At 38.5% G+C, this 13,580-nt stretch overlaps 1 protein-coding gene across 1 annotated transcript in view; it reads right to left on the reverse strand.

Annotated features, from left to right (window-relative positions):
- Positions 1–13,580, reverse strand: part of Nt5e (5'-nucleotidase ecto) — a 49,281-nt gene that overhangs the window by 22,114 nt on the left and 13,587 nt on the right. The window contains exons 2-3 of the mRNA XM_005324744.5: positions 7,318–7,540; positions 4,894–5,082 (exon numbers count right to left, since the gene is read on the reverse strand). Coding sequence (XP_005324801.3) covers positions 4,894–5,082; positions 7,318–7,540 — 412 coding nt within the window. The remainder of the gene's footprint in view (positions 1–4,893; positions 5,083–7,317; positions 7,541–13,580) is intronic.

Here is a 13,580-nt window from a genome sequence, read left to right on the forward strand (position 1 = left end):
TACTTCTTCTCAGAAGTGTCTGTTCAGATTGTTTACTCATTTATTGATTGATTACTTGTTTTTTTGGTGTTGAATTTTTTTAATTCTTTACATATTCTGGATATTAATCTTCTGTCAGATGAATAGCTTGCAAATATTTTCTCCCATCCTGTAGGCTCTCTCTTCACTGTTGATTATTTCTTTCACTGTGCAGAAGCTTTTTAATTTGAAGTGGTCTTATTTGTCAATTCTTGCTCTTGTTTACTCTTATTACATGGGAGTCTTATTCAGGAAATCATTGTCTATACCAGTCTACTGAATTATTTCCTCTGTGTTTTCCTATAGCAGTTTTCAAGGTTTCAGGTCTTACATTAAGGTCTTTGATCCATTTGAGTTGATTTTTGTATAGAGTGAGAGATAGGGGTCTAGTTTCAATCTCAACATGTGGCTATCCAGTTCTCCTGGCACCATTTGTTGAAGAGGCTGTCTGTCCTTTCTCCAATGTATGTTTTTGGCTCTTTTTAAAGAATCAGATAGCTGTAGATGCATGGATTTATTCTCGGATCTTCTATTCTATCTCATTGGTCTATATGTCTATTTTTTATGCCAATACATGCTGTTTGTGCTATATTTTGAAATCAGGCATTGTGATGCCTTCAGTATTGTTGTTTTTGCTAAGGATTATTTGGCTATTCTGGATCTTTGGGGTTTCAATATGAATTTTAGAATTTTTTTCTAGTTATATGAAGAATGTTTTGGGCATTTTGATGAGCGTTATGCTGAATCTGTATATCACTTTGGATAGTAGGGTCATTTTAACAATATTAATTCTCCTAATTTGTGAATGTAGGCAATCTTTCCATATTCTAGTGTCTTCTCCAATCTCTTTCTTTAGAGTTTTATAATTGTCATTGTAGATGTCTTTCACTATCTTAGTTGGGTTTATTCCTAATTTTTTTTAAAGGCTATTGTGAATGGGATTATTTTGCTGATTTCTTTCTCAGAAAGTTCATTATTGCTGTGTAGGAAAATTATATATTTGCATATTGATTTTTTTATCCTGCTACTTTGTTGAATTTATCAGTTCTAAGAGATGTTTGGTGTACTCTAGAGTTTTCTAGATATCATCTGCAAACAAGAGATAATTTTACTTCTTATTTTTCTACTTTTTATTTTTTATTTATATTTTATTTATTTATTTTTCTTTCTTGATTTCTCTGGCTAAAGCTTTCAGTGCTATACTGAATAAGAGTGATAAGAGTAGACACCTTGTTTCATTTCTGATTTTAGAGTAAATGCTTTCAGTTTTTCCCCCATTCAGTGTGATTTTGGCTGTAGGTTTGCTATAAATAGGATTTATTAGGTTTAAATATGATCCTTCTTTACCTACTTTATTCAGGGCTTCTATTATGAAAGGATGTTGAATTTTATTAAAGGCTTTTTCTGCATCAATTGAGATGATCATGTGATTTTTATCCTTCATTCTAATTATGTGCTGTGTTGTATGCATTGAATTGTGTATGGTGAACCAAACTTGCATCCCTGAAATGAAGCCAACTTGATTATGGTATATGATCTTTTTAATATGATACTAATTGCAACTTAAAGTATTTCATTGAGGATATTTGGATCTGTGTTTATCAAGAATATTGGTCCATAGTTTTCTTTTTTGTTGTTGCTGTGTCCTTACCAGGTTTTGGTAGCAGAGTAATAGTAGTTTCATAGAATGAGTTTGTAAGAGCTGTGTGGAAGTATTAGCCCTGTTCTGAGGCTTCTGTGGTTTAGATGTGGTTTGTCCGCTCATGGTTCATGTGCTAGAAGCTTGGTCCCTAGTGCAGCAATGCTGAAATGTGGTGGAACCTTTAAGAAGTGGAGCCTAAGCCAAGTGTGGTGGCTCATGCCTGTAATCCCAGCTATTTAAGATGTTGAAGCAGGAGTATCACAAGTTCAAGGACAGTGGTGGCAACTTAGCAAGACTCTATTCTCAAACATCTGGAGATGTAGCTCAGTGGTAAAGTGCCCCTGGGCTAAATCTCCAATACTGGAAGAGGAAGAGAAAGAGAAAGGGGAAGAAGAAAGAGAAGGGGAAGAAGAAGTAGAGCCTAGTGAGAGGGAATGAAGTCACTGGGGCATCATTTTTGGAAGAGATTAATGCAGCTGTTGTAAGGCACCAGATAGTTCTGGAGAAGTGGGTTCTTAGAAAGTGAGGCCACCCCGCTACTTGGCCTCTTCTGCATAGGGCCATTTCCCTTTTTCCTTCTCTGCCATGTTATGATACAACCAAAAGGACCTTGTCAGAGGCCAAACTGATAAGGTTGGCTGATCTTGGATTTTGAGCCTCCAAAACTGTACATAAAATAAATTTCTTTTTTTAATAAAGTTTCCAGCTTGAGGTCTTTCATGATACAAGTGGAAAAAGACTAAGACAGATGCTATTTACCTACATCCATTCATTACATGTATCAAAATCCCAACAAGCCTTTATATGGGTACTCTTTTTACCACCCTTATTCTACAGATGAGGGAAAAGAGGCACAAGCAGGATTCCACCATTAGATAGTGGTGGGGTTAGTAGGACTTCAGAGTCATAACTTCTGCCCAGGGACCTGCTGGGATTTTCCCTGGTCTTGAATCTCTTAGTCTATGTAATACTTCTGGAGCTACTAAAGTGACTCTTAGATGGTATGATGATACCTATCCCAAGAAGTTCCTATCACTGCCAGGTTCAGTGGCACATGACTATAATATCAGCAACTCAGCAGACTGAGGCAGGAGGATTGCAAGTTCAAGGCCAGCCTGGGCAACTTAGTAAGATCCTCTCTCAAAATAAAAAATAAAGAGCCAGGAATGTAGCTCAGTAGTAGAGCAGCCCTGGATTCAATCTCCAACACCAGAAAAAAAAAAAAAAGAAAAAAGTTCACAGCACTGTCTATCACCATCTCTGTCACACTTACTGATTGTCTGCCATGTGCCTGGGGCTAGTCTCACCATTTAATACACTTCTTTTCCTGTGTAACAATATTTATCCTTCTTACAAACAATGTAAGTGCCCAGTCTATTTTAGTCCAGTCTATTTTTAAAAAAGCTACGTGTCATAAGCTACCAAATTGCTTTTAAAACCACTAATGGGTAAAGCTCAGTTTTTATCTTTTTGTAGTTACAGTTATTCTTTAACTGTAAGTAACTACAAAAAGATAAAATAATACATGTGAAGGGGTTGACTTAGCACAACATGAATATTGGCATTATGTTCTTAAGTGAAGGCCAGCCCTAGTTTGTGAGTCCTAATTTTAATTGACATATTTTTACTGGTAAGCAAAAAATTACATCCATTTCACTGCATCCAGGGCATAGCTACATACAGTTTAAAAAGCACTCTCATATCCCACCTCACATGATTTTCACCACAATGATGCACCTCAAAAGTTATCATCCCCATTTTGAAGCTAAGGTAATCAGGAATGAGGATTTCTGACTCAATATTGTCTGTCTGTCCCTCCCTTGACTCCCTCCCCTCCCCTCCCCTCCCCTCCCCTCCCCTCCTCTCCCTCATTTTCTGATTGCAAAAGTAACATATCCAGTATCTGAAAAAACTTACAAGTACTATAAAAAATAAAAACTATTGTCTTGATGATAACCACATTTAACATTTTTTGATATTTCCTATTATTTGAATATTTTGAGTTTTGCAAAATTATAAAAGCAGGATGCCTTTATATAGTCCACCTAAGTCTCTCCAAGGGGAGACCAGCTGCTGATGAACATGCTGTTTACTAGCCAGACCTCCTCTTCCTCCTTTTCTTGTGTGCTCTTCAAAGATCAATGTAGTTCAAGGTACAGGTGGGAAAGACAGAACCAGCAGATTCAAACATTTTGGGAGACCATAGGTTCAAAATGGAAAAAAACAAAAACAAAAGTTTTTATAACTAGAATTTCTAAGTAAAAAGCTGGGACAGTTAGGTCAGTGGTGAGAACACATCTCCCTCTGAGCACCAGGAGCCACACGGGGTTTCCAATTTTAACACGGCAGTTGATAACTTGGTCTTTTCATTTGAGGATGATGTCAGCACTAGAGCATTATTGATATATGCACTGAATAGAGACCTCAGTCCTGGCATTCAGGAGAGTGAAAGTAAGAACCCAAACCCAGAGTTTCAGTCTCTGCTACCTGTGCAACCTACAAATCCAGTTCTGTCACCATCAGCAATACAAGCCCTACTTACATTATTTTGTTTATGCTTAACATTTAAAAAAATTTTTTTTAGTTGTTAATAGGCCTTTATTTATTTTATGTGGTGCTAAGAATCGAGTCCAGTGCCTCATACATGCCAGGAAAGTGCACTACTGCTGAGCCCCAGCCCCAGCCCCTAACATTTTTTAATAAGGATAAAAGCGGAGAAATCCCATGAAAATAGAAGGGAGACCAGTAGAATAGAGGAAGGGGATGGAAGAGAGGGAAAGAGGAGATACTAGGGAACAAAACTGACCAAGTGATATTGTTCTACATGTTCACATATGAGTATGTAAAACTGAATTCCATTGTATTAATTATAATGTACCAATAAAAAATTTTAAAAAATTTATATGACATATTGACTTTAGATATAAGTCTATCCATAAACTGACTTTTGCATGGGGTTTGGTAATATTTTTATATGTGTGTTTTGTATGTATTTATACATAAATAAATGGAATTAATAATCATAAAACCAAAAAATTCTTGGAATGCCTCTGAGTAAAAATGCCTACATACCTATTCCATATCTACTGCATATATACAATGTATTATAGATTATAAAATACATATTGCATATTAGATAACAATAGAAATAAAAAACAGCAGTTATGAAGGCCAAAAAGACAAAGTAACTTATCTGGACATCTTGGCCTATGCAAGTCTTTTGAAACAGTTACCTGTGTAGAGAAAAGTATTGGAGTGTCCTCCCACCACGACATCCACACCCTTCACTTTCTGAGCGATGAGTTTATCCATTTCAAAACCAGAGTGCCCCAGTGCAATAATTTTGTTCACATTTAGAGTTTTTAGCTTATCTACTTCAGGTTGCAAGGCAGCGATTTCATCTTCAAATACTAAATTCGCTCCTAAGAGACAAAATAAATAGTTTTGATTATATTCTTATTTTATATACTAACATGCTAAGTATATACATCTTAATTTATTTTATTGTTTTATTTCTCTGTTTAGTGGTACTGAGGGATTGAACTCAGGGCTTGCTCTACCATTGAGCTATAATGCCAGCCCTTTTTATATTTTCATTTTGAGACAGGGTCTCATTCAATTAACTAGATTGGCTTCAAACTGGTGATCCTCCTGTCTCAGCCTCCCAAATTGCTGGAATTACAGGTGTGTACCACTGTGCCTAGTGGACAACTTAATTTGTTAAAACTCTTCAATTAAGACTAAAATGTATTTATACATTACTGAAGCTAATAAAACTTCAAATCCACATTCCCAGTTACTTTTACTTAATGTTGCATTAGTTTAAAATTGAGCTCAATCCCAAACTATGAGGAGAGCACAGACATGGTTTGTTTATCTCTTTTTACATGTAAACTTCCATAATGTCAATGCAGAAATGTCTGAGCATATAAACCTGATGTATATAGAAGCAGCTCCAGGGCTGTGTTTGGAAACTTGGGATAATTAGCCTCCAAACATAAATCTATCAGCAAGTAGTTCTTGGATGATAATTTCAACATGGCAGTTGATAACTTTGTCTATTCATTTAAGGATGATGTCAGCACTAGAGCATTACTGACATCTGCGTTGAACAGGGATCTCATCTAAACATTGCTGGCACTGGAAATGTGTACATTCTTCACTTGCTGCTTATACTTAAACTCAGTGGTAATAAACAATCTCTTGTTGGTAAGTATGGGTCTGGCTGCTCAACCTGGTGCACTTTGGCTTCAACATGACCAGTTCCTTAGTCTCTGTAGCTGAATCTCAGCAAGTTCTGAGTTATTTGACTCTGACTAGCATGAAGGTCACTGAAAATGCTGACACACTGCCCTAAAGTTGAACCCAGTTCTCTGCTGCAAGGCAGTCCTCTAGTTGATCCAGACTCCTTACCCTAATTTCTAAGAACCAGCACTAAAATTAAAATGCCAAATTGAAAAAAAAAAGATTATGAAGTAAAAGAACATCCCATAAAGAAGTTTCAAAATGAAAGTCTGCAAATTCCAGCTTGAAAAATATTTTTCTCCAAAGAACAACAAGACTATTAAAAATGCATCCCTTGTTACATCTCCTTACACTGTGATGTTCAGGAGTTTCCATATGCTTCTGTGGAGTCCTAACGCCATCTCAATTCCACATGTGCAAATTATCATTGAAGATAAACGACACTGCTGACATCATAACCAGACAATCTGAAAATTAGCCACTCACAGTTGGTTTGGACTTGCTGTGTTGTCATAACTTATAAGCAACATTTAAAAATCAAGAGTTGCATTTGGGTGTGGTGGTGCACACCTGAAATCCCAGTAGCTTGGTGGGGAGGGGGGTGTTGCTGAGGCAGGAGGATTTCGAGTTCAAAGCTGGCCTCAGCAAAATCTAGGTAATAAGCAACTCAGTGAGGTCCATCTCTAAATAAAATACAAAATAGGGCTGGGGATGTGACTCAGTGATTTAGTGCCCTTTAGTTCAAACCTCAATATCCACCTACCCCCACCCCCCCAAAAAAAAATCAAGAGTTGCAACAGCTTTGCCACCGTAGTCTAACATGAGAAGCCTGCTTCTTGTTGATTACCCCAAGAAGCCCAAGGTTCTTTGGTCAGCCCTCTCTTAAGTCTTTCTCTGGGAGTCCCTTTAACATGACAAGGTATATGCTCCTGCCCACACCTGCCCTCTCCTTCCTGCTCAATTTTCTCCACTGCCTTACCAATTTATGATACATTAAACATCTTCCTTCTTATCTCACAGGCAGAATTACACTGCAGGAATTCCATTGCCTAATTAAAATAATTAAATGTGCTAGAAATACAAATTATATATCTGTAGATGCCTGGGTCACTAGGACTAGAAAAATTTGGCTTGATTAGGGGCCAGAGATCTATAGGAACAGCCCCTGCCAGACTTCACTTCTGGTTTTGAATGCACTGAATTAAACAACGATACTTTCTATGTCAACAAAGCGTTCACTGAGCAGAAGGCATTATGTCTTTAAGAAGTAACTTAGAACATAGACTCAATGTCATCCTAAGTGCATCATTTGCCCAGTTGTTCTTATTTTTCCTACAATCCATAAAAATACTACCAAGGTCTGATTTAACCCATCTATTTTCAAACCACATGTGCATAAAAGTAGAAAGTACCTGGATTTGAAAGAAAAGGGGTTTCTTTTGAAGTGTATCCAACAATTCCCACGGATTCACCACCAACAGAAAGTATTTTATATGGCAAATAAAGTCCTGCTATTTGAGATGCCAATGGCCCCTTTGCCTTAATGTTTGCACTAAGAATTGGAAAGTTGACCTCCTTGAGGAGTGGATTCATTAGTCCTTCTACGCCATTATCAAATTCGTGATTTCCCAGTGCCTAGATAAAAGGGGAAAAAAACCAAAAAGAATTAGGTATTCTGGAATTTCCAATAAAAACATACTTTAAAAATATTATAGCCTAGCGGTTCCCCAAACTACCTAAGTTCTATGAGACAGACCCAGCAGCCAGATACTTCCACGATTTCACTGAGGGATCCTGGAATGGACCTGGGACACTCAGATCATGAGCTGGTCTATCATTGCTCCCCCAGGTCTCAGCCCATCAATGAAGGTGCCATCAAAATGCCCAAGGGTCACTGGAGAGCTAGTTGCCCACACTTTACTGTATGGCACTGGCTTCTTCCTTCCATCAGCTCCAGGCCACCCTTTCTTCCGTTCTCAGCAGCTTCACTTTGAGAATGAACTTCATGTTGAAATGACCATGTGACCGTCAGCAGGTTCTGGACCCACGCTGAGCACAAGGCTTCACAGGGAGCAGGGATGATTTCAAGCACCTTCTCCATACAGGGACACATTCATGAAACATGACATGCCTCCTGCCTTTCCCAGAGCACTCAACACCTCCTCCACTGCCTGCTGGATACACCCATCTCCCCTGGGCACTCACATGCTTGCTCAGACTATTCTGCTGACTTAGTACTCAAACCAGACAATCTCAAACTTTATAAATATCACATCCAAGTTTGCTTGTCATTGGGTGTCAGCTGGGCAGAGCCTGGAGGCACTGGCTGGCTAGCAATCCCTTAAGCTAACAAGGGCCAGAGTATATTCTTTTCAGCCTCACCCATTTCTTCCTAGCAAATTTCACATCCCACAATGGTATGTTTGTAGAGTTATTCTTTTACATCTGTCTCCTGGTTGGACCAGGTGCTGAGCCACCATGGTCCACCCTCTCTGTCCTGCTCAGCACTATAGTCCCCTCTTGTGGCATGCAGGCATTCAATGACTACCAGTGACTTATAGGGTTGTGCAAACATTCCCATGGGTGTATGTTTCTGCAGAGAAAGCAACACAACATCTGTACATTCCCACACAGCTGCCTCTCCTAGTAAATTCTAAATTTTTGAACTTGCCTTCCCCCTCATCTCTGATGACCTACTGATTTTTATTTCTCTTACTCTTACCTAATTAAGTTCCTTTCTAAAAACTGATCTAGACTTAAGGTTCTCCTAGCATTAGGAAATTGGTTTGGGGGGGGTTGTTTGTTTATTTTTTTCTTCTGGTGCTCTCTTTGCACAGAAAATTTTCTCCCCATGGTGGAATAAATCTTCTTTGTTATAGTATAGTAATTATGTTGCTTAACTGTATGGTTGTTCTGTTTGCAGCGAATGTTTCTACTGTTCTTCATAAAAGATTATCCAACCTGTAACATTATATTCCTAGCATTTGAAATGGCTGAAGTTACACTTTTCACTTGTTTGTTACTTATTTAATGACTTCTCCTCACCACCCTACTAGAGTACAAGTCTCCTGGAAATAATGACTTTGATTGTCTTTTTCCTCCTAAACTCGTGGGGAGAGGAGCCCTGATCCATGGTGCTCCATGATGTGGACAGAAAGACTAAATGATCTCATTCACATTCACACCTTCAACCCCAAAAGTAAATTCTCCAGTCAGATTTTTTTTCCAATTTCTGGATTTGTATGTCAACTGACTATTTCCCCTCAATGACTCCAAAGTACCCCAAGCTTGCCAAGATCAAAGCCCCTTCTGGGTCCAAGGTGCCATTGCGCACCCAGTCAACAAAGCCATAAAGCCTGGAGCAACTCATCTCTCCTTCTCCCTCCTCTCTTTCACCTCCTATCTGCTTCCTTCCCCTGCCCTAAATGCTCCTGTTTCTGTCCATCCCATTGCTCCTGCCTCACTGTACTCAGTGCCTTTTCCCCCTGGTCTAAGGCAATGACTTCCTCGCTGGACTTTCAGCCATCCCTATTCCCTTCTCTAAACCACTCTTAATTGCTGCTAGAATAATCTTTCTAAACTGCAAATCTGAGTTTGTCGATCTTCATCTGAAGGTCCTACAGATGCACCTGTAGGATGAAATCCAACATCCAGAGGCTCAGAGGCTCTCTGAGCTCTGGTCTCGCCTTCCCCTGCAGGCTATCTCTAACACCCGCCTCCTAATGTGTGAGGCAACCAGGCAGAGCTGTTTTACTACTTATGAACAGTGAGTGGCCTGGGGCACATTCTGGCAGTTTCTTCTGAAAGGGTAATGAATGAATAAAACTAAAGTGGTAATTAAAGTGAACTAGCATTCTCTAGACACTTGCTTCATGCCAGCATAATGAAAAGTGATCTGGGCTGGGGGTGTGTCTCAGTGGTAGAGCACTTGCCTAGTAGGCAGGAGGACCTGGGTTCAATCTTCAGCACTAAAACAACAACAATAACAAAAGGTTTTCTACAGAAAGGCTGGTTTTGTGTGAGGCTGGTACTGCTATTGCCAGGCTCATTTTACAGATGAAGAAATTGAGACTTAGAGAAGTTAAAGGAACTGTTGGAGGTCACACAAGTGTAAGTGGTGGAGCTGGGGCTAGAACCACTTCTGTTCCTTTCCATTTATGAACCTCCATACTTGGCCAGAAAGGGCTTTGCCTAAGGCCCGGCACACAGCAATAGCAAGGTTTGTTTGTTTCCTAACAGCTTATAGTTTTCCATGCTTTCTTATCTTTGTCCCTTTGTATATATAACAGATAAATGACAATGGATAGGCAGGATAAGCTATTCCTTCTTCATGTTGTGCCTTGTTAAACCTTTGACTCCTGAAATCTGATGATGCCACTAGGAGACAGACTTCCCAAGAAGCTTTCCTGGAGGCTCTGAGTTTGATGTCTTTCTCTCTTCAACCCCATCCCTCTGCAGCCCAGCAGACTTCTCACTCGCCCACTGAGTAGTCTGACACCCACCAGTCCCTGGAGCACAGGAGAGTGCATTGTTCAATGGCCAATGAACAGAATAGTCTATGTGTCTTTTCTTTCTCCTACAATTTTATAATTTTTCCACAAAGATTAATGCAGCAGAAAATTCCCTCTATAAATATTTATTTTCTTTAGACACTTGTATTTTCATTTCTTCACTTTGACTTCCTCCTACCTGTGTTTACTCTCTTGCACTTATTAGAACTTAATGATTCATAAGGTCTTCAGAAGGAGGATCATGCCACTCACCTAGTTATATCAAGTCCCCCCAAAGTGCAGGCACACAGCAGGCACTCAAGAAAAGGGTTAAATAGATGGATCTACTTATTCATTGATATTATTTTATTAATAACACGGGAATATACCAGAAAAAGATCACCTAAAAGAAGAACATAAAGCAATAAAAACCCAACATACAGAGTAGATATAGTCAGTATGCACTAAGGATTCGTTCAAAGACCCTAAAGGATATCAAAATCCCTCATAGAAAAGTTCCTTCTAGGGCTGGGGATGTGGCTCAAGTGGTGGCGTGCTCGCCTGGCATGTGTGCAGCCCAGGTTCGATCCTCAGCACCACATACAAACAAAGATGTTGTGTCTGCCAAAAAGTAAAAAATAAATATTAAAAAATTCTCTCTCTCTCTCTCTCTCTCTCTCTCTCTCTCTCTCTTTAAAAAAAAGAAATAAAGAAAGAAAGAAAAGTTCCTTCTATAAAATGGCATTGTATTTGCACATAAACTATGCACATCCTCCCATAAATCATCTCTGAATTACTTATATTACCTATTAGAGGGCAAATGTTATTCAATAGTTGTTATCATTTAGAGAACCATGGCCAGATAAATATCTGTACATATTCAGACACAATTTTTCCCCAAATATTTTTAAGAGGCTATTGATTGAGTCTATGAATTTGGAACCCACAGCTAGAAAGGGCTAACTGTACTCTTGTTCCTCCTTTTTTGGTCTTCTCTAAAAAATGCTCACCCAACTTTATTCATGTGTGCTTGTAAATTTTTTATAGCTAAATTGTACTTGCTATTTATTGTTTAACCGTCATGTTAGGCAATGGATTTCCATGATCTTAAATCATATTCTCTTTCTCCTCACCCTTGTTTGCTTTCCAAACATTGCATTTCTAATACTGACTCATTCATTCATTAACCCTATTTTATCCCCATAACAACCTTGTATATTTTTACTACCAACATTAAATTTCGCCAAATGCATTTTCCTGAAATTTAAGAGTGGAGCCTAGCAAAATGGCCTTCAGTATCTCCAACACCAGAATCACAGAAATACAACATGAGCATCTGCTCCAGGCCTGGCTCTTTGCCCCCACCACTTTCTTATTACAGGACAAAGCCTAAAACACTATAGAAAAAGAAAAAGGAAAACAAACAAACAAAAAAAAACCCTGGTGCTTTTACATGAAAGAAACTTTCCCTACTCTCCATTGAGCCCAGCTGAACACTATCTTGCCATATAAAGTCAAAGGGGAGGGGAGGGGAGGGTGGATAGGAAGGGGATAGGAGGGGCAGCAGAATACAACAGACACTAGTGTGGCAGTATGTATAAACATGGCTGTACGTGATCCTGCAATCTGTACATGGGGGAATAATAAGAATTCATACCCCATTTGAAACAAATGTATGATATATGATATGTCAAGATCAATGTAATGTTTTGAGCAACCAATAAATTTCTGATGTTTAAAAAAATAAAATAAAATACAGATATTAAACTAACATTATAATACAAACTAACATAATTAATGAGATCCTGTTAAGTTACCCTAGAATTCATGAATTAAAACCAATGTATTTTTCTTCATAAAAAAAAAATGTAAGCTATGTGCATTGGCCGAGGCCTGTAATCCCAGCAGTTTGGAGGCTGAGGTAGGAGGATGGTGAGTTCAAAGCCAGCCTCAACAACTCAGTGAGGCCCTAAATAATGCAGGGAGACTCTGTCTCTAAACAAAATATAAAAGGGGCTGGAGATATGGCTCTGTAGTTAAACACCCCCATATTCAATCCCTAGTACCAAAAAAAAAGAAAAAAAGAAAAAAAATGTAAATGTGAAGAACAAAATATTTGATACTTTTGTATCTCAAAATCCTCTTGTTAAATGAACAGTCTGATGTTTCTAACACCTTCTGCAGATATTTGTTAAAATTTACACTGAATATAGATAATTTATGAAAGTTCTTCAGCTTTGGAAAAAACTTCTGTTGACCAAGAGTAAGACCTAGCAGGTCATATGATTCACCAACAGAGGAATGAGGCTATTTTAAGACTTCTGATGCCAAGTTTCTTGTTTGGGTTATTAAAAAAAAAAAACACCCTGCAATTAGGAATAAAGGACAACTTGTGTTTAAAATTTGGCTTTTAATCCACATGAGTTCTGTTACAGGCAAAAATCTACTTTCCTTTTAGGAGTAACCCATGTCCTTACTTGGAAAAAAACAGGTAATTATGAGGTGATCACATCTCCATTTATTTGTTTCCAATACACTATATGCTAAAAATAATTCAAAATAGCATTCAAAGCTGGGCCTGTAATCCCAGCTGAGACTGGAGGATTGCAAGTTTGAGACCAATCTTAACAACTTGGCAAGACCTTCAGCACCTTAGTCAAAGCGCCCTTGGGTTCAGTTCAGTTCCCATTAACCCCCATCCCCCAAAGCATTCCATTATCTTTTGGATGCCAAATTAAATGAGAGATACCTGACTCTCTGAACTTTTTTCCTGTCCATGGCAGATCCCAACTGATTGAGCTGGTCTTTCCCATGGAGTTTAGAAGGAGCCTCACAATCCTTTCCTATCTAGACAATGCAGGGAGCAAATATCAATCAACTAGAAATGGCACTTGAGGTAAAATTATTTTCTATCCATTCACTAAGAAAATAATTGTTATCTATTTCCTGGCTTTTAATAACAGTAAAATAGATCTTTAGCAAGTAAAAAAAATACTAGCGGCAACACTTTTAAGCAAGAAAAAAAAAAGTTCTTCTGACTTGATCCCATGGATGGGATGTACAACCAAAGGCAGCAGTCATGTTGAAACTCTGCTGCCAGACCACACTGTCCTCTGATTCAGTGGGTCAGACATCTATGGTTTTTCTTTCCCACGGTCTGCTCAGGTGGAGCTGCCATTTATCCA

The sequence above is a fragment of the Ictidomys tridecemlineatus genome, chromosome 8 (genome assembly GCF_052094955.1).
Source record: "Ictidomys tridecemlineatus isolate mIctTri1 chromosome 8, mIctTri1.hap1, whole genome shotgun sequence".
NCBI classification, from domain to species: Eukaryota; Metazoa; Chordata; class Mammalia; order Rodentia; family Sciuridae; genus Ictidomys; species Ictidomys tridecemlineatus.